Consider the following 19944-nt stretch of genomic DNA (forward strand, 5'->3'; position numbering starts at 1 on the left):
TGACAAGCTCTAGTTCATCGAAAACGGATTTCGCATAGATCACTTGTTGCGTTTTCGAGTTTGGTTCATCATCTTTCTTGGTTTTATTTAGATCTTATCCATGTGATGTTTTAGAGCTTGTGCTTATTCTCATGACAAGCTCTAGTTCATCAAGAATGGTTTTTGCACGGGCAACTTGTTGCATTTTCAAGATTGGAGGTTTTACCGGTATGTCTTTTTAGATAGGTCAAACCTTTCATCATTTGTTTCTATCCTCCCTTGTTGGACTATGATGGTTTCCTGCATGATCTTGTAGAGCTTGTTCCTAGCTTCAAAACAAGCCCAAGATCATCAAAATCGGAGTCCGGATGCAAAAGTTATGCCCGTTTTAGTTTTGGTGATTCTGCAGTTTTGGGGGGCGGATAATCCGGCCCGAAGGCCAAAACATGGACAATATCCGGCCAAATATCCGGCCCGAGTCCAGGGGCGATTTCGGGGGGCGGATTATCCGGCCCGGGGGCGGATTTTCCGGCCCGGGAGGCCCCAAACGGTCATATTTCGTTGGGAGGGGGTATATAAGACCCCCTTCTTCCTCCTTGGGCTGGTTGGTTCACTTTCTCTCTCTCCCCTCCATTGTTATACTTCAAAGCTTGCCCTAGTTCTTGATTCCTCCCATGATTCTTGCATATTCTTGAGGGAAAAGAGAGAGGAGATCTAGATCTACATTTCTACCAATCAAATCCATCTCTTTGTGAGTGGAACTCTCTAGATCTTGATCTTGGTGTTCTTTGTGAATTCCTTTGTTCTTCCTCTCTTATTCCCCCAATAGCTTTTGTAGCTTTGTTGGAATTTGAGAGAGAAGGACTTGAGCATCTTTGTGGTGTTCTTGCCATTGCATTTGGTGCATCGGTTTGAGTTCTCCACGGTGATTCGTGGTGGTGAAAGCAAGAAGGTTGTTACTCTTGGGTTCTTGGAACCCTAGACGGATTCTACGCCTTTGTGGCGATTTGTTGGGAGCCTCCAATTAAGTTGTGGATGTGTGCCCCAATCTTTGTGTAAGGCCCGGTTTCCGCCTCGAAGGAAATCCCTTAGTGGAACCGTGACCTAGGCCTTTGTGGCGAGGGTCACCGGAGATTTAGGTGAGGCGCCTTCGTGGCGTTCGGTGTGTGGTGTGAGTACCGCATCTTGGGGTGAGGCCTTTGTGGCGTTGGTGTGCATCGAGCAACCACACCTCAAGGTGAGCCTCTTGTGGCGTTCGGGAGCACTAAGCAACCGCACCTCTCCACCGGAGATTAGCACTCGCAAGAGTGTGAACTCCGGGATAAATCATCGTCTCCCGCGTGCCTCGGTTATCTCTATACCCGAGCTCTTTACTTATGCACTTTACCTTGTGATAGCCATCGTGCTTGAAGTTATATATATCTTGCTATCACATACTTGCTTGTATTGCTTAGCATAAGTTGTTGGTGCACATAGGTGAACCATTGCTTAGAATAAGTTGTTGGTGCACATAGGTGAACCATAGTATATAGGCTTTGGCTTGACAAAGTAAACGCTAGTTTTATTTCGCATTTGTTAAGCCCATCTCGTAAAAGTTTTAAATCGCCTATTCACCCCCCCTCTAGGCGACATCCGTGTCCTTTCACCAGGCCCAAGAATCATTGCCGGCGCACCGGCCCAGGGGTGCGCCGGCAATAGCAAATTTTCCACCGGCGCACCTCTGGGCCGGTGCGCCGGCAATGATTCTTGGGCCTGGCCCGAATCGGCCGGGGCCATGCCAGGAAATAGCGCCGGCGAGCCTTTACCCGAGGTGCGCCGACAGTAGTGCTTCATCGCCGGCGCGTCTGAAATGAGGTGCGCCGGCAATACTTTTCACCGGCGCGTGTCCAAGGTGGTGCGCCGGCACCACTTGCCTCCACCTATAGGCTTTTCCCTAGTAGTGAGCGGCCATGCCCCCACAAACCGCAGCCCGCTAAGCACCATGACAGCCCCCTATCCATGGCCCCAGCCAACACCAGAACCTCGGGCTCGCCCGCCAACCCACAAGGTTCCCACCTTCCGAGGCCCGCCCCCGGCATCCATGATCTTGCCACCGCGCGAGAAAGGCACCACCTTGACAGGACTTGAGACACCCCCGAAGATGGCCGAGGCTAGTAGACCGCAGGTGAATGGCACTCTGACAGACACAGCCCTCCGTGCCGCCGGCCCAGCTAGCCAGCAGACCCCCCCGTGGGATGGCATGGCAACCTCCGGGCAGGTGCGGAGCATGGCAGCCAGATCCAGATCGAGCCCCCTGGCCCAGATCTGATCGGCGCGGCCGCCCATCCGCACCCTCGCGCCCCACCATGACAACATGTTGCGCCAAGGCGTTCGCGTCGTCGTCTCCAGTCGCTGTCGCCGGGAGAGCCGACCGCCGCCGGGTCAGACCACGTCGGGGGAGGCACACGAGCCGCCAGCCTCCGCCCCCACGGAGACGGCGTCCGCATCACACCCCGGGCCGCCTCGAGACGCACGAGCCTCGCCGGCCGGCGGCCGGCCTGCCCCGGATGCGCCGAGATCCGCGCGGAAACTGCACCTCCGGCCACGCCGCCCGCGCCTATGACCAGAAGCGAGGAGAGGAAGGTCCGTTGTCGCCAGCACCGGCCGGGCTTTGCCCGGCGGCTCCAGCCGGCGGCGGCGGCGGCGGTGGGGGAAGGAGGGGGGGACCTAGGCGGGGGAGAGTTTAGGGTTCGCCCGAGCTCCCGCGGGAGCGCTCGAGGCGAACAGGATCTCAACAAGGTATGATTTCCATACAGAAGTCCACGCGGGGAATTTGATATACTTGGGCTCTATCTTGTGCTTGTCAATACAACATGCAAACCATCTAATTAAGCTCCTCTAGTAGCAAGCCACAGTCACATGTCAATGGTCAATCATCTCGCGACAGTGTTGGCCATGCATATATGCATGGTTCACTCCACCAACACATGCTCGAAGTAGCTCCATCAAAACATGCACCAGTATATTTAATCATCGTGAATAAACAACAAGAGAATTCCTTATTTGATGCTACTTCTAAATACGATTTCTTATATGGCCTTGGAAATTTTTGACCTCCTTATTTGCCACTAGATGTAAATTTTGACGCCTTATATGACACTTCCGTTTGTTCCGTTGCATGGTTACGTCGAGTTTTGTTTCGGGCTGGCCAAAATATGAACCGTGGCATAGTTGCTATATATCCAACGAGTCTAACTCAAAAATATCCTTGCCCGATGAAACAATACTAGCCCATCCCTTCCATGTACCGACTACCGAGTTCATTCCGCTCCGAACCCTAGCACCGGCGGTGGTGGCCTACTAGCTCGCAACGGCGTCGACGTGACTCGAGGCGCCATGGACCAAGCTGCGGGTGGTTGTGCAAGCTCGGTCGAGGACGATGGCCAAGACATGGATCTCGAAGGCGACTCAGGCACGGTGGATGTCGGGCAAGGTGGGGCGGCATAGAGTGGACAACTAAGTCCCAGCGGCGCGAGGGAAAGACATGGGTGTGGAGCACCCGTCGAGGAACTCTACTTGCAGCGCTCGATCGTGGGGGCACTAGTAGAAAAGAGGGCTTTGGTTTTTTGCTCCAAAGAGCATTAGCACCGGATTTGGCACGAGCCGATGCTAAAGGGGATCATTAGCACCGGTTTGTGCGGTCTAGTTGGGCTGCAGGAGGAAGCTTGTAGTTTTTTCACGTCTGCCCGCTTTTCCCGAATGTTTTAAGCGGTCATGCCATGAAAACGTACTTGAGAGATATCCTCGTTTCGCTGGACGCCGTACAAGACTAGAGCGTGTCGCCACCGACACCGAAGAAGCGTATTGACAAGCGCCCATCGAGGGAGAATACACTAGTATGTTTGGCGAGGCATCTTCCTCACGTAGTCCCGCCGAACTTCCTGAGCTACGATCGGACCACTCTCTCCCCGGTTGCCCTCTCGCCCAAACTTTTTGAACACGATGTTTTACCACCGAAACTTTGGTACACCTTTCATGGGCAGTTCTCTAGAACCAATTTTTCATCCAGGTTTGGTTTCCCGCCCATTTTTGGCATGGGCTGCTACACACGTACTTCCTGCATGGGAGATGCATGCCAAACTTTAATGTTCCCGCCAAAAGTTGCACCTGCCCACCTAAGTGCCCTAACTTTTGCATACAAGCTCCTATCTGGATGATTCTGGTGGCGTTTGTTAGCTCTCGGGGAGCTAGGTTTTTCAAGGATGCATGCAATACGAGTCTGCTTGCCGCTCTTGCTTCTCGGCATGGCTGGCCCTAGCTTTACCCCCCTGCTAAAATTATATCTTTGAGGAGTAGCATAATGAATTTTAAACAATTGGATAATGAACATGTTGCTCAAGCTTGGGAAAGAATGAAATCTTTGGTTAAAAATTGCCCAACCCATGGACTGACTACTTGGATGATCATCCAAACCTTCTATGCAGGACTAAATTTTTCTTCGCGGAATTTATTGGATTCAGCTCGCTGGAGGTACCTTTATGTCCATCACCTTGGGGCGGCTACAAAGCTCCTTGATAATATGATGGTTAATTACTCCGAATGGCACACGGAAAGAGCTCCACAAGGTAAGAAGGTAAATTCTGTTGAAGAATCCTCTTCCTTGAATGATAAGATTGATGCTATTATGTCTATGCTTGTGAACGGTAGGACTAATGTTGATCCTAATAATGTTCCGTTAGCTTCATTGGTTACTCAAAATTCTAGGCCATATCCTGCTAATGGTAACTCTTATGGTAGATATGTTTCACCTAATGAGGAAAAGATGTTAGAAATTGAAAGATCCACCAAGAGCTTTATGCGATCACAATATGAGCAAAATAAATTGTTTACTAAAACTATGAATGAACAATCTACCTTGTTGAAGAATATAGGAAATCAACTTGAAAATCTGAATATGGAGATTTACGGGTTACAAACTAAACTTGCAAATGCTTGAAACCCGAATCTCATACATGTCTCGCGTCACAATCTTCTTTAATTAATAAAATGGCTGCTAAACCTGAGGATATTGAAAATAAAATTGTTACTACAGCAAATGCCATCCAAGTTAGAATTAATGAGAATATAAGATTAATGGATGAACTGCGTGCTAGGTGGGATAGAGAAGAAAATGAAAAACTAGCTAAAGAGAAAATTGTAGCTAAAGTTTGGACTATTACCACCACTAGCAATGCTAATGATTCACATGTTGCTGCACCTCCTACTATTAATGGTAAAATAATTGGTGTTGGCAATGTTTCTACTCCTAGTGCAAAGCGCGCAAAATTACTTGAAACTGCTAAAACTGCTGAAACTGCCTGTGATAAAACTGCTGAAATTTTTTCCAACCTTGGGGATGATAATCCCATTGCTTTAGATTGTAATGATTTAGATTTTGATGATTGCCACATCTCTGAAGTTATAAAGTTCTTACAAAAACTTGCTAAGAGTCCTAATGCTAGCGCTGTAAACTTGGCTTTCACAAAACATATTACAAACTTGGCTTTCACAAAACATATTACAAACTTGCTAAGCCTCCGGCGACGGGCCTCGCTCCGCTCGTCAGAAGTTAGCCTCCCTTTAGTATATGAATTTGGATCACAATACAACACCATACAACCCCCTCCCAAACTCAGTTTGGGCTTTCGGGTAATTAGCGAAATTAATTAATTAATTAACTGTGAGCCCTCCAAAGCCCATGTCCAAACCTGGTATACCCATACGTTGATATACCGTATACAGAGAGCAGACACGATCTCCATCAAAGAAAGCACGATCTGAACATCCTCTACTAGCTGGGCCGTTGCCGATCACGTTCGCCGCCGCCGGACAAGCCGCTGGACATGTCAGCGCTCCTTCTTCCCTAACACCCCGGACTGGCCGGCTGAAACATGGCCGGCCTGTCTGTCCGAACGCCGCGCCGCCGACCTGGCTTCACGCTGCCGCCACCAGAGAATCGCTGCCGTGGCTCTTGCTGGGCAGTGCCTCGTGGTAGGCATGGCGCCGCCTCAACGTGCCTCCTGCCCGTGGTGGAGCCAACAGGGTGGAAGGGTGGGGTCGGCCCCACCCTAAGATTTGGCCCAACCCATATGTCTTATATAGAAAAAAATAAAAATAAATACAAAAGCCCATCTAAGTAAGGTCTGCCCCACCCTAACAAAATGGGTTGGATCTCGCCACCGCCCGGCAAAGTCGCCGTTGTTGAGTCGGCAACGGCATACGTACACCCGACCATACCTATGTGTATGCTACATATTTGTATAAATAAGTTGGATCATACGGGTTTTATACAGGGCTACGTACGTATATCTGTTTAGTTTTCTAAAAAAACCATGGTAGCATTAATTATGAATGGGTATCGAGCGATCTCAGCCGTCTTTGTGTTTGAGCCCAAACTAAGTTTGGAGGAGGGGGTTGTACCGGAGCAAATGCTGTGTTTTCTTGCATGCGAGTTGTTTGTGTTTTTGCCCAAACGGCTGAGTAGACCATAAAAGGAAATGGTATGTGAATGCAAATGAATCCAGGTCACTTTTTTTCTTGCAATTTTTCTCTGTCATTGCAACCTACTTAATACTGAAAACACCGGAAGCCATCCAGCAAGATGGAAGGCCATGACCCTTTCAGGGATATTACAAATTTCATAGATATTACTAATGTTCACTCCGCAGCTTCACCAAAATGGAATCAGTGTATATTTATTACGATTTCTAATAGTATCGTTATTGATCTCTTACATAACAATTTCTATGCTTTTTATTTATTTGATGTTCAAACAATAGTTGGCGTTGAAGAGCAGAATACTCCTTTAACTAAAAACAGAAGAGGCCCGTGCAATGAGATGTTGGGTTTCACTTACATATACTGTATGTACCATCTTTCGGTTTCACATGCATATGCATCATCTTTCAGTTATAGCATACAACAAAAACATCCTAGCAGGAGGCTCGTGCAATAGGCTTGAAGCTTTTCAGTGATTGTCTCAGGCCCCTTCTGTTATGTAATATGACACCGCAACTGTTCTTGGTGTCATCAGAAGTTGCAGTGCACACGTAGGCAAGCTATGGAGCTTGTACTAGGAGATCGACTATCTGAAGAATTACTAAATAGTTTAGTTACGAGGAAGATTGGAAGGGAGTGTAATAGAGCTGCTCGTGAGTTTAATTAGCTTCTTTAATTTGGCCAGATTTGAGTGGATTAATGAGACCTATACATTGAGCGATTGGACTTTACAGGTCATTATGCTGTAAACACCCACATTCTTTCACTCGTGTAATCATGTTGATCAATCAATCCAACGAGTACATTTTACACACATTCAACATCACATAGGTTCACAAGATAATATCTGAGAATATAAGTATAGTTTACTGAGATTAAGAGCATCTCCGACTGATTTCCTAATGTGGCCTTAAAGGCCTTTGAGACTAGCGCCTAGACATAAAACCGCGCACAGCCGCGTGGCCTAAAGGCCTTTTCTGTCTGGCTATCCGGCACCTCGAGGCTGTCCCCGCTACACTGGGATCCTTGCGGTCACGCCGTACAAAACACGAAGACGACGTGACAGGCCCTTCGTGTAATTGGCACAAACCCCGCAGCGGCAGCTTTTCCATAATGGTAGCGAATGTTCTCGAGGCTGAGGCGGGCAAGATGTCACGTCATTGTTGCGCCTTCTTCACACGTCGCTGCGGTGTTAATGAAGGATCGCTCCTTCCCGTCCTTTCTCCGTCGATTCCCGCGTCGCATCCGCCGATAAAAACCGCCCTCCTACGAGTCGTTGAAAAGGCTCCAAGGCCACTTATGCGCCCGAGAAGAGGTGTTCGAAGTCACGTTGATGCGGCGCATCCTAAGAATCTCCGTTGAAACTTTAATTTTCGCCTTGGTAGGCCACGTTTAAGCTAGTGGCGCGACTGGAAAATGGGCGCCTCCCAAATGCGGCATGAAGCGGTGGCGGTGGCGGCCCGGAAACGGTGAACCCAGCGCGCTTTGGCCGAGCGTCGTTTGGTGGACAAGATTCTCTAACAAGCCATACATGTTTTTCTTCAATTCCAAATTTGTTGCTTCTGATGCAGAAGTAAGAAAAATGTATAGCAATGCACACGTGCAAAGCACGTCCCTCCTCCTACTTGTATCTTTAGGGACACTCGGCTGACTCTCCATGTAGTATTACGTATTTTCTTGTGTGGAAGAAAGAGAAGAAGAAGAGCAGCGGCATGCATGGAGTATATATTTGCGTGGCATATATTCTGCGTGCTGGAGCCTGGAGGTGCCACTGCGTCAGGTACCCAAATTGCCGGCACAAAAAAGTGCCGGCAAAGGCACCAAAAGTGCCGGTAAAGATTTTTCAAGGCACACAAAAAAGTGCTGCGTTTATTCCAGTCGAGGTAGGTCTTTGCCGGCATTTTTAAAAAAGTGCCGCTAATTGTATTTTAAGGCACTTTCAAAAATGCCGCTAGTTAGTATTGCCGGCACTTTTGAAAGATACCATGGAATCTTTTTGATGGCACTTTTCGAAAATGCCATAGAATCTTTTTGCCGGCACTTTTCAAAAAATGTCACGAAATCTTTTTACTGGCACTTTTAAAAATGCCATTGAATCTTTTTGGTGGCACTTTTCAAGATGCCATAAAAAAAATTGACTACACTTTTCAACGATGCCTTATATTACACTTGAAGGCTGTTTTCAACAATGCCTTTGATTATGTTTACATGCACTATTCAAAACAAAGCAATAATCATAGTACTTGCACAAATATATGCACTTATCATATTGGCTGGTATTTTAATCAAACACAGTAACCTGATCATGCATTAAAATTGTAGCCAGGCATCTAAATTATAGGATATGGAACCAACATTTGCAAGTAGCATCTAAATTACAAAATCATTACATGATCTTTAACCAGCAGCTCGTCCCCAACCTCGCCGGCGAGGTCTCCTCTCCCAGCAGAGCATCTCGCCATGATCTCCGGCAAGCACCACCACGGCAACCTCTGGTCTCTCCAACGGCATTCTTCGACCTCAACTGCATTCCACCTGAAGAAGAGAAGGATCAGAATCATCAAGCATGCACATATCTCATCACTAAATGCGCCGGGGGCAACTCAACTCAGTGTGTGCTGTGAGTATGGCTGAGTAGTACTCCCATACTAGATGGACCTAGCACGCTTTGCCGTGCCGTTCTTTGCAATTGTCGCTATGTAAATAGAAACGCTCACTTTCTGAACACCCGTTATTTTTCGCTATCTTGATGGTAATGAAAATTGATCCCATGTTGGTTCGCTTGGGGAAAAAATAGGAACGCTCAATGGATGGAAGTCCAAAATATTCTATATTTCTTGTAATTAAGAAAACGTAAGTAATAACCCAATGGAGTTGCAAAGAAAATTCAGAACAGCGGATGACGTGATACATTGACAATTGTGGTATATAGCACAATTATTTAAGAGATATAGTGACAATTGTGGTATATATAAATGAGGCAATTAGGACCTCGATGGTCTATACTTGTAATCTGGACTACAGACAGTTGTGGAAGGCATGCCCCTCCCTATTCTCAGATGACCACTAACCATAATAAATCAACAATGACCACGAAAAAAAAATCATGAACTTAACTATCTCCTGGGAGCTCGTACTGCTGGAAAAAAAGTGTTCTCTGGCTGAGAGCTGATTTTCACATTAGTCTCATGAAGTCAGGTACACAAAGAATTGCAATAGAAGTTAGTGGCAACATAAGATCTTGTTGCTCCAACCAACCTCAGGACAGTGCCCATGGTGATCATGTAGGAATCCCATGTGACTAAAACACACAAAATAGAGCACCTTCATCCAGACTTTCATCAGATCGTGGAAGAAAAGCATTAATTACCTCTTGGTAGAGAATAGAAGGCATTGAGGATGAGATGAATTCACTCACGGGTGTTACCTGACATCTATGGCACACATATATGCATATGAGAAGTCAGTGCCTTGGCTCGGTAAGGTAAATTCAGTTCTTGGTATATAAACTTATAAAACTACATTTAAACAAATAATATCTATAGTGAACAAATCTTTGAATGTGTAACCACTTCCAAAAAGCGCAATCAAAGCAAAAGGCATTGTCTGATACAGGATATGCTAAATCAGACAGCAACATCAATTTATCTCAAGTATGATTTTGAGCTAAAAACATATAGGCACATGCAATTTTCTTTGTCAGCAATAACCTTTTTTTTACTAATAGCTATCCTGGCAATCGGAGATTTAGATCACGTACTACTTCCTAGCACAAGTACTTCCTATTACGTGTAAACTGATCCCCTTGTCCATTTCTTTCCAGCGAGTAAATGGATCTGATATGTATGATTTGGTCCTTAGCAACGAATGGAGTTTCTTTTCCACAAAAGTGGTTTGTCGTCTCAAGAGAGAAACATTAAATCATGAGTGAACATCAGAAGTATTAAGAAGAACATAATTCTGGACCTTTTATTGCATTCCTACTCCAGTGGCAGCTTACATCAATCATCTATCACAGATTCGAGGTAAATATACAAGTATCCTTGTGACCAAAATTTATCATAGGAAGAAGCAACAATAACATGGTTTGCACCATTAGTTTTCATAAGCAATGAAAGTGTGGAATGAACAATTCTGTTGTAATGGTTCTAAGGATCTCTGCTGTGCTCGATATCTATGCAGGATGTACATAATAAAATATATACAAAATGCTATGAGTTGGTAAAAAAGGTATCAAGGGTGATGACTAATTTGCACACCAAATTACCTACATTGCTTGTAATAGATCTAGTCGTAGGTGAAGAGAACTCCATGGGCACCATGGCCTTAATGTATTTTGTCATTTTACTCCATGAAAATAACAGTCCCACTAACAATCTGGGAGCATAAACATGGTCACTTTACAACATTCATGGTGCGGGAATGGAAATAGGATTATAGCATACACTGTTTTGCAAGATCATAAATATAAAGGGAAACAATGTGCTATATAAAATTATCTAGTTTAAATCTCAGTGACCACTTCAAATTTTCTAGCCATAACAATCTTGATATCTAACAGAACATGTTAACTTTTTCTTCAGGGTAATAAACAACTTATGGACAATGGGTTACCCAGCTGAATTCATTTATATGTAGGTACTAACTTGCCTTTTACTAATTGGAATGTCTTATAGACAATCAAATGTAATCACCACAGACTCCCTTATGGAGGTGTCCTGATGTGAATGGGACAAACAATGTCTGAATCTAAGCTCTTTAAAATGTAGATGGTAGGAACGAAAGAAGGGATATACCTCTGAAGATTTTTCAGAGTCATGCTCAACAGCCGGTCAGCAATTCACGACAGGGCCTCTCTCAGCAGCTCTCAAGGCTTTTTCTCATATAAAAACATGACCTCATCCTGTAAAGTTTGTAGAAATTAGCTTACTGAATATTTCTGCCTTGTGAGAAATGACACTGCAAATCAAGCAATAGTCCAAGTGGAGTCCATCAGCATTATATTCAGTAACCTATAGACTCATGGATGGACCAACTTACAGCGAATGTTGTCTTTGGTGGCGATCACTCAGTCTCATTTGTCATGATACCATCGTAATTCAAGAAATGTAGATTCAGTGTTCTGTAGTGCTTGTGTCACATCAGGAACTGTCCAAAGATAGATGGCAGACGCACAAATTGAAGGATCTGCCCCGTGACATCCTCTCGTCAAGGCAAATAGATCAATATTTCTGGGACGCAAAAGCAATACTTTTACCCTTGTGTCCGAACTCCAAACATGCCCTTCTGAAAAGGAAATTCAGAAGAAAAGCCTAACTGGTTACCTAAATAACTTAACAGAGCCATGCCGTCGTCGGCACCATACCACCAAAAGATCCTTGAGGAGTATGACGCTAAACTGGTTACCTAAACTGGCATTCAGTTGTCCCAACCAAAAAAATGATATGGTGTATGCGTGTAGAAAAAGGAGCTGAACACGCCAAACCAAATTGTTCTAAATTATAAACAAACTGACAAGCTTAGAACAGGAAGTCATGAAGTTTTAAACGCTTAGCCCCCAGCAACCTAAAATGCAATGGAAGCACGAAATGCAATGGGGCTAGATAACATTTTACATCACTAAAGCATATATTCAGTAGGGCTTAGTTCAATGGAGCAATCAACTTGTAGTACAATACTTCTGTCCTATATGCTCAACTAATTGTATCTTCAGCTAGCCATCACAGCAAGGTAAGACTACCGTATAAAGTACCGCATGTAGAAATTTGGAGCACTACCACCAATAATGAAGGAATTGTATACTCCTTGAATGGCTCACCTTGGTGCAGTGTCCTCTCAGCACAGAAATACCATTGTTCAAGGTCCCCTGGCCTGAGGTGGCTGAACACCATGATGTGCGCCGCAGAAGCGTCGGTGTGACTCATTCACGTACGCCTTGGCCTTGCCAGCGAGGTACTTGACTATGTGTCTGGTCGTGGTTGTCATGCCGGGCTGAGTAAGCTCACCTGCATAGGCAATATCACAAACACATACTGGACACCAATTATCCAGATACCACAATTGAAGTCAGTTCCACACACTTGGCTGTAGAAGGTAGATTAAACATAGCTGGTCCATGGGGAGAAGGCCACGCACCTCAATTCCTCAAACATCATGGCTCGTCGAAGATGTGGCCGCGCGGGCGCCTACCCCGGTGATCAGCGTCCATCGAGAGGGCCCCATCGAGCAGTTTCTCCCGAGGGGCCAAGGTATTGCTGCCACCATGGCCGAAGCTGCGAAGGGGCCGATCCGCGAGGTGGCGGAGGACCGCGACAAGGGGGCTCCCTTCTCCCGGTTTCCACCCGTGGCCGCCCCAACCACACGCGGCCGGAAGACGACGGAGAGGTGGCGCAGAGGATGGGGGCGGCGATCATGATGCGGCCAGCTGAGGACCCGCGGTGGTGGTGGGCGGGCGGGTACGCCGCCTTCCTTCCCTCGCGGTCGGCGGGCGGAGGACCAGCGATGGCGGCGGGCGGAGGACCAGCGATGGCAGACGGGGTTGAGGGGGCCGGCGGTCGGTGGTGGCAGACGGGGTTGAGGGGGCCGGCGGGACCCCGTGGGGACTGGGGATCGACGAGGCCGCCGCCGCCAGGAGAGACGAGGCCGCCGCCGCCAGGGTTCCGTGTCGAATGGAATGGGTGGTTGTGTACAAGCTGGGACTGCGGATTTTTTTTTACATGGACTGCAGATTAATTAATATAATCTAAATGGGCTTATGTGCAAAACAGTCGGGTGCGCATCAGCTTTCACCGGCACTTTCGCATCAAACTTTTAGCGGCACTTCTCCAGATCGCCAGCGCACTATTATCGGCACCAATTATAACTGCCGTTGACCATCAAAATTTAGTGGCACTGTGCCAAATCGCCGGTAATTACTGGACCATTAACGGCACTAGTTTATAAACTGCCATGCAAAACAATTATTACCGGCAGTTGGCTAAAACGCCGGAACCAAAATGCCGCGAATCATGGGACGTGGGGTAGTGTGCCGCGAACGAAAGGCAGCAGCCAATTAATTGAGTGCCAGCGGGAGCGCGACGGACTAGTGGATGGTTGGCTACCAGTAATAATTAATTAAGCGTCTCTTTTTGATCTCAAAAAAAAAATTAAGCGTCTCTTTTTTTTTTGACGCGAGATATATCCATCCATGCATGCCTCTTCGTTTTTTTTTTTGACGCGCGCGCGACGAAACAGGGACGCGGCCGGCGTCCGGTCGTAGTACGTCCCGCACATGCTGCACGCGTGGTCGATCAGATGCCCGCCCGCCCCCGCATTTATTTCCCTGTGCCGCCTCTTGGAGCTTGCTGCACGATCCAGGAAACGTCGCCATCAGAACCAGCTGTATTGCATCGGCCAAGAACGCCCGCTTCCCTCCCGAACGTCGCGCGCCTGGCGGCCGGACCCTCTGTGCCGCTCAAGGACGTCGCCCCGAGGCGACGGGATTATGCAGAGTCGCGGAGAGTTCAGTTCAAATACTGTATTTAGCTCGGATGGAAATTACAGAGCTCGCCGTTCTGTTCGCACTTGACTTCACTTGCCCTTCCCGAACGCCGCCTCCAGCCGCTCGCAGTCGACGATGTAGGCGAACCCATACGCCATGTTCAGCAGCGTCGCCTCGTGCATCTCCCGGCTCGCCGTGGCCGTGGCGTCGGCCGAGAAGAAGGCCCGGAAGCCCCTGACGAACGCGTCCCGCGCGGTGGTCTCGCAGCACAGGTTGCTCATCACGCCCGCCACGATCACCTCCTCCACGCCCATCCCGCGCAGCGCCTCCTCGAGCCTGTACGTGCTCTTCTCCACGACCAGGTCCCCCGCGGCGCGGCCGGCTCCGGGGAGCAGCTCCGCGGCCGGCGTTCCAGCGCCGATGTGGTCGCCCGGCCACCACTCCGCGAGCGGGCGGCTTCGCGGCACGGGGTCGACGTGGCGCGTGTAGATGACTGGGATGCCGGCGCCGCGGCAGAGCGCCACGGTGGTGGCGATGGCCGGCATGGCCGGCGCCGTCAGCGACGCGAAGTGGCCCTGCACGTCGATGACCAGGAGCGCGGCTGCGTGGGGGTTGGGGTCCCGGCGGCGCGTCTCGTACCTGGTGTACGTGGACTTGGAGGAGGCGGCGGTGGGCGGCATGGTGTGATGGCCTGATGGGAGCTACTGTAGGTGGGATGATGCTGAGCGTGATAACTCACAGAGAAGAGATCACGAGAAATATGGGCCGATGCGGTTCAGCTGCGCGCGCACGGAACATGCGAAAGTGAGCGAGAGAGGTTTCCAGACGCGCAAGCTGTCACAACACGACACCTGATCCAAGACAGACGATCCTTCCATGGGAGATGGGACTCCTCCCCTATGATTGCTTTGAAAAAAAAATCCTCTTTTTCATTTGAGAAACATAACATATTACAATATGCACGCGTATAAACCCACTCATATGAATATACGATATTATCATGTGACCACCTGCAAAAGACCATGTTGGCGGGTCGTGTTTCGTGTTTTGAAACTGAAGAAACAACTATCGATGAAAACATCTCCTCCAGTAGAATTTTTTTTCACGAGACACATGAATCAAAACTAAGGTATATACTTTCATGGACTGGAGGTATAACAACTCTCCTAATACTCCTAGTTAATTAAATGGGATTGGAGGGAGTATGATATATTAGACCAGTGATGTGCGATGCAACGCCCACATCAAGTCATAGTCTATGAAAGAGATCATCCGCAACTAGGATCTTATTTGGTTTCATGACAACAGCAGCTTCCGCTGCTAAACATTCACCCGATGGACATATACAAAACAAACCTTAGTATAAAATAATAGTATCTTGAAAATAATTTTGAAACTAACCAATTTTAATGACTCTCATCCTGGAGGAGTCATTCTATAGCATGACTCCGTGGTCTAAGAGCTCATATTAAAAGATGGCTCAGTGATCCAAGGGTGTCGTGGTCTAAGAGCCATGCCGAAACGAGAAACCATGACACCTTGTACCATGGATTCATGTTGTAGAGCATGATTCTCTTGGACAAGGAGTTACGAAAAAGTGTTAGTATTGAATTATTTGTGTGCCCATCTATTTTTATGCTGAAGTTTACAAAAAAAAGGGGTAGTTTTGTTGCCTTGTACCATGGATTCATGTTGTAGAGCATGATTGCTACTCTTTTTCTTTATTTGAGAAACATAATACAATACACGCTCGCTCATATAAACGCACGCCCACACGCACACTTATACTATCTTATGACCAACTCCGAAAGACTAGGGTCTCGAAATTGAGGAAGTCACGCAACGCCTCAGTGTCGATGAAGACGTCATCGCTGACTGAAAGAATACTTCGCCTTTGCGAGACACACATGTATCAAAACATGTGATTCAAAATGTGGTGGATTGGAGGTACAACCACCCTCCTAGTATGATCTATTGGACTACTGATGTACGACACAACGCCTGGGTTACATGGACGAGGCAGATCGAGTTATTGCTGATGAAAGAGACCGTACGAATATGGGATCTTATCCGGTTTCATGACAACAACAGCTTATGCTCCCATACCTTCCCTCGATGGATTTATGCAAAACTAACCTTAGTATAAAATAATTGTATCTTGAAAACAATTATGAAACTAGTCAATTTTATGACTCTCATCCTAGGGTGTCATTATATAGTATAGCATGCCTATGTGATCTAAGAGCTCATTGTAAGGGTACATTGTTCTTATGTGTGATTTTGGTAATTAGTACAAATCTAAAATGTTTGGATGTATATGCAGATTTTGTTGATATTTTAAAATATATGTTTCACAACAGGTTCATGAGCCCAATTGGATTTTTGGTTTGTTGTATGCTATCTTGTACCTAGACACCTAGTACATTCAACAGGTGCAAGATCAGAAAACGGTGGCAGACGCAAGTTCAGAAACAAGTGCACACATGAGAAAACGATGGAGGTATAGGCATCTAGTCTAGAGAGTAAATGCTGGACCTTTCAATCTCTGAAAGAACAAGCACCGTATTCAAACCCAACGACGGCAAGAGTACAAGATAAGACGTGTGGTCGACGCTCTCTTTGTCAAGCTCACATCCTCCGTGCGTAGGTTACAGCTTAGATAGCACACCTCGGTGGAGTGGAGTACAAGTCAAATTTGCAAGACAAAAAACTTGTAGCGCAGGTAAATTGGACGAGAATGCTCGCCTATATGGACACAAGTTGCACATTGTTCAGACTTCATTATTCATGATTATTCACATATAAAACTGTGCTTTCCGGAGTATGGTTACACAGAGCCATATTGCCTGCTACTTCGTCGTCAACCCAAAGTACAGTTTGGAGCGTTGGGCGTATCATCCACACTATATTATTGATCGCATACCTACCTAACACGAACAGATTATTTAACAAATGGAGCAAAATCCCGGAGCGAAATATACCGTAAACAAATGGATGCTATGCGTGGACGATCGATCAGGATGTTGTACATGGTGTACTGAAAACGGAGAGCCAGTCAGGCGATATATCTCCAATCGGCGGATCGAGCGGCCGTCACGTGCAATCTATCCCCTTGTTTAATGCATGGTTTCTTATCACGTCATCGTGTTAAAATTAACTGGTGGTTAGTTTGAGTTGGTGGCTATATATATCTCGCAACTTGGATTTGAGTCTCTTCATCCGCCAGTTTACGGCTTGCGATTCATAGTTTTTTCTATAAGAATATACCTAGCTGCTAGTCCAAACGAGTATTTTTTTAAATCACGTTATCGTGCAAGGGGAATGTGGTTCGGAGGATCATGATGGTGCTGTTATTGGAGTGGAGGGCCCCGTCTGTCTTTGGTCCAACATAACACGTAAAATAACGCCGGGAGAAGGAGAAAATCCGTTTTAGGTTAACTCTAAATTATTAGGCCACCTTTAGATCTTAGACGACTTAAACTTAACTAAATATCGGTCACTTGACATCATCCAAGTTTCAGTTACAATCTAAGTTTCAGTTACAATCTAGTTGCAACTCACGTGCAATTCATAGGCTAGCACAAATCTTAAAGCAAATTTAAAAGTATGGATTTTTTTTTCCACTTACAACTTAGTGTAACTTAGAAAATCACAATTGAAGCCCACATGCAAATAGGAAAATCTCAGTTACAACCCACTTACAAACAGTCATATTAGCACGAATCACGAGACAAATTCAATGGCTAAGAAGTAGACCCCGAGATATAATATAAACCAGCCGCCTAATTTTTAGCAAATCGGAAATCATTCATGTCTGTTTTAGGTTAACCCTACACAAGTCTAACATGTATATTATTACCTATATAAAAGTTGAACCTCTTCGTTGCAACCTCGGCGTTTTGGAAACTGTTCACATAAAACAACACCACGTGCATGAAGTGTCTCATATACTTTAGATCTTTGATTTGGTCCAACAACCAAAATAGCACCAATGAACAGTCTCCAATAATTCCTAATGTGGTAATTTTTACAGTTGTTTTCACAGTAAATTTTTCCATACAACATTAAGAGGGCGCATTATAATAATTTTTACTAGTTATTTTATAGCGGTAATCTTTCGGTACAAATGTTCTGCTTGAACATTAGTTCCTCAGCTATAGTTACTCAATAGTGATCCTTTGATGATGATGTGCAATTATCCGCCAGATATTTCGCAACGATGTATCTTCAAAAAAGTGACATTAATTGTTTAACATTTTCATGGCACAATATGAACAGTACGGTAGTTTCCCGGTTCAACATGAATAGTGCGTGACCCTGTGATTTTCTACAAGTAATTTCCTCGTACAAATCTTCGGCTCAAACAGTAATTCTCGACGATAGTGCTAAGTAGTAATCCTTCAACGGCGACGCAATTATCTGATGGTAATTTCACAACATTATTTCTTCATGCACAAACGGTAATTATTTGTCAGGAACATTCAGCAATTAGTAATTCGCCGGTGGTAATTAGTACCAAGCAATAGTTCTTGAACGGTGCATAATTCATCGACTTTAATTTCACAACAATATATTTTGCCAGTACCTGAACATAGATCCCCATCAGTGGGGTAACTTCCTTCTTCTGTATTGGCTTTGGGGTTCTACACTACCTTTGGAGGTCTATGACAATGGTGGGCCGCGTGAGCACTCTTCGCGTGCGAGGAGCGTTAGATGAGCCCTTTGGTGTTTGCTCATGGGGTCAGAGGGGCACATGTTCTCAACCTTCGGGCATGACCTTACTCTATGGCATCGTCGAGGTTCGCGAAAATGCTCATGACAGATTAGATCGATTCAACCGTGAGCACCCTTTCCGCGGAGAGCTCGGGTACCTAACTTTGTGTCAAGTGGTCAGCCTTACCGGCGTCTTCTATTTCGCGTGGTGTTGTAGGTGTGGTTTTGCCGTTGCTTAGGGTTTCACCTTTTTTTCTTTCTCATATAAATAGAGCAGTTCGGGTGTCTTGGCCATCTTCTTCCTAATGAATGGATTTAGAGCCCTCACGCTAATATTAAAAGGGTGTCTCTAACGCTCAGTTGACTTAGACTTAAGTCGAATTACATCAACGTGTTTCAATGCGGATCTAAGTAAAGTGCAAACAACAACAAACACGAATCTTCAAGCCGAAACAAAATCCGACGCTTGAGCACGTGACTGAGATATAAGGCTGAAACTTACCAATTCCGATGATAAAAAGGAAACGATCGATCTACTACCGTTTGTCCAAGATCACACGGAAAATAGAGCCCGGAGAAGGAGAAAATGCGGCCCTATATTAAATTATGAAGGAGGCTGTGAGGAGCGTGATCCACACTGAGAATGGGAGATGCCTTTGTGAGCCGGGCCCATCAAGAGGCATGGCGCATGGCTCCATCCATCATGGCGCGAGCACTCTTTTCCGTAAAACGAACTCGCGGCCTCGCGGGCGTCTGGAGGGGATGAAACCGTCGAAACGAGCGTGTAGGCCGGGAGGAGAAAAAGGCTCTTCTTCCTTCCAGGAACAAAATCTGATGGAGGCCAAGTGCGCGGAAAAGCAAAGAATTGTCTGTGGTATATCCTCGCGAAAAAAGTGTGGAAGAGCCGAGATCTACTGAACCAACTGTTGTAAGAGCAATTCCAATAGTGTAGCCAGCTGCTAGCTATAAGCCAAGTGCCATGTCATCTATAGCTAACTTAGAGCCAACATATACAATAGTGAGGTATAAAAGTGTAGTACTTTTACAATACATGGCCCACCTTTTAGTCTCACATAGTCGCTTAGGAAGACGTCTTAGAAGCTTGCTACAAGATAAGAGCCCACTCCTCTTCTCTCTCCTAATCTCTCTCTTCCAACTAAGCAAATTTATAATATTTTATCTCTTATAGCCAGCTGACTGTACCTTATTGTACTTGCTCTAAACGCAGATAACCACCGGCAGCTGCTTTCCAGGAC

General features: G+C 46.2%; 1 protein-coding gene and 1 long non-coding RNA gene across 10 annotated transcripts; both read right to left on the bottom strand.

Annotated features, from left to right (window-relative positions):
• Window positions 1–8769: 8769 nt before the first annotated feature.
• LOC124677049 lies at window positions 8770–12494 on the bottom strand. 9 transcript variants are annotated; one of them, XR_006993930.1, is made up of 5 exons: window positions 11536–12305; window positions 11292–11398; window positions 10767–10872; window positions 9866–9929; window positions 8770–9030 (listed from the first exon to the last, which is right to left on the bottom strand). It is a non-coding gene; the product is annotated as an uncharacterized LOC124677049 (long non-coding RNA). The 9 variants fall into 9 exon arrangements; XR_006993933.1 differs by having other exon boundaries at window positions 10763–10872; XR_006993928.1 differs by lacking the exon at window positions 10767–10872.
• Window positions 12495–14064: 1570 nt separating this feature from the next.
• Window positions 14065–14655, bottom strand: LOC124671551 (nicotinamidase 2-like). Its single transcript, XM_047207912.1, has one exon. The coding sequence runs from the start codon at window positions 14653–14655 to the stop codon at window positions 14065–14067; it is 591 nt and encodes a 196-aa protein (XP_047063868.1).
• Window positions 14656–19944: the final 5289 nt, after the last annotated feature.

This window comes from Lolium rigidum, chromosome 7 (genome assembly GCF_022539505.1).
Source record: "Lolium rigidum isolate FL_2022 chromosome 7, APGP_CSIRO_Lrig_0.1, whole genome shotgun sequence".
Lineage (NCBI taxonomy): Eukaryota > Viridiplantae > Streptophyta > Magnoliopsida > Poales > Poaceae > Lolium > Lolium rigidum.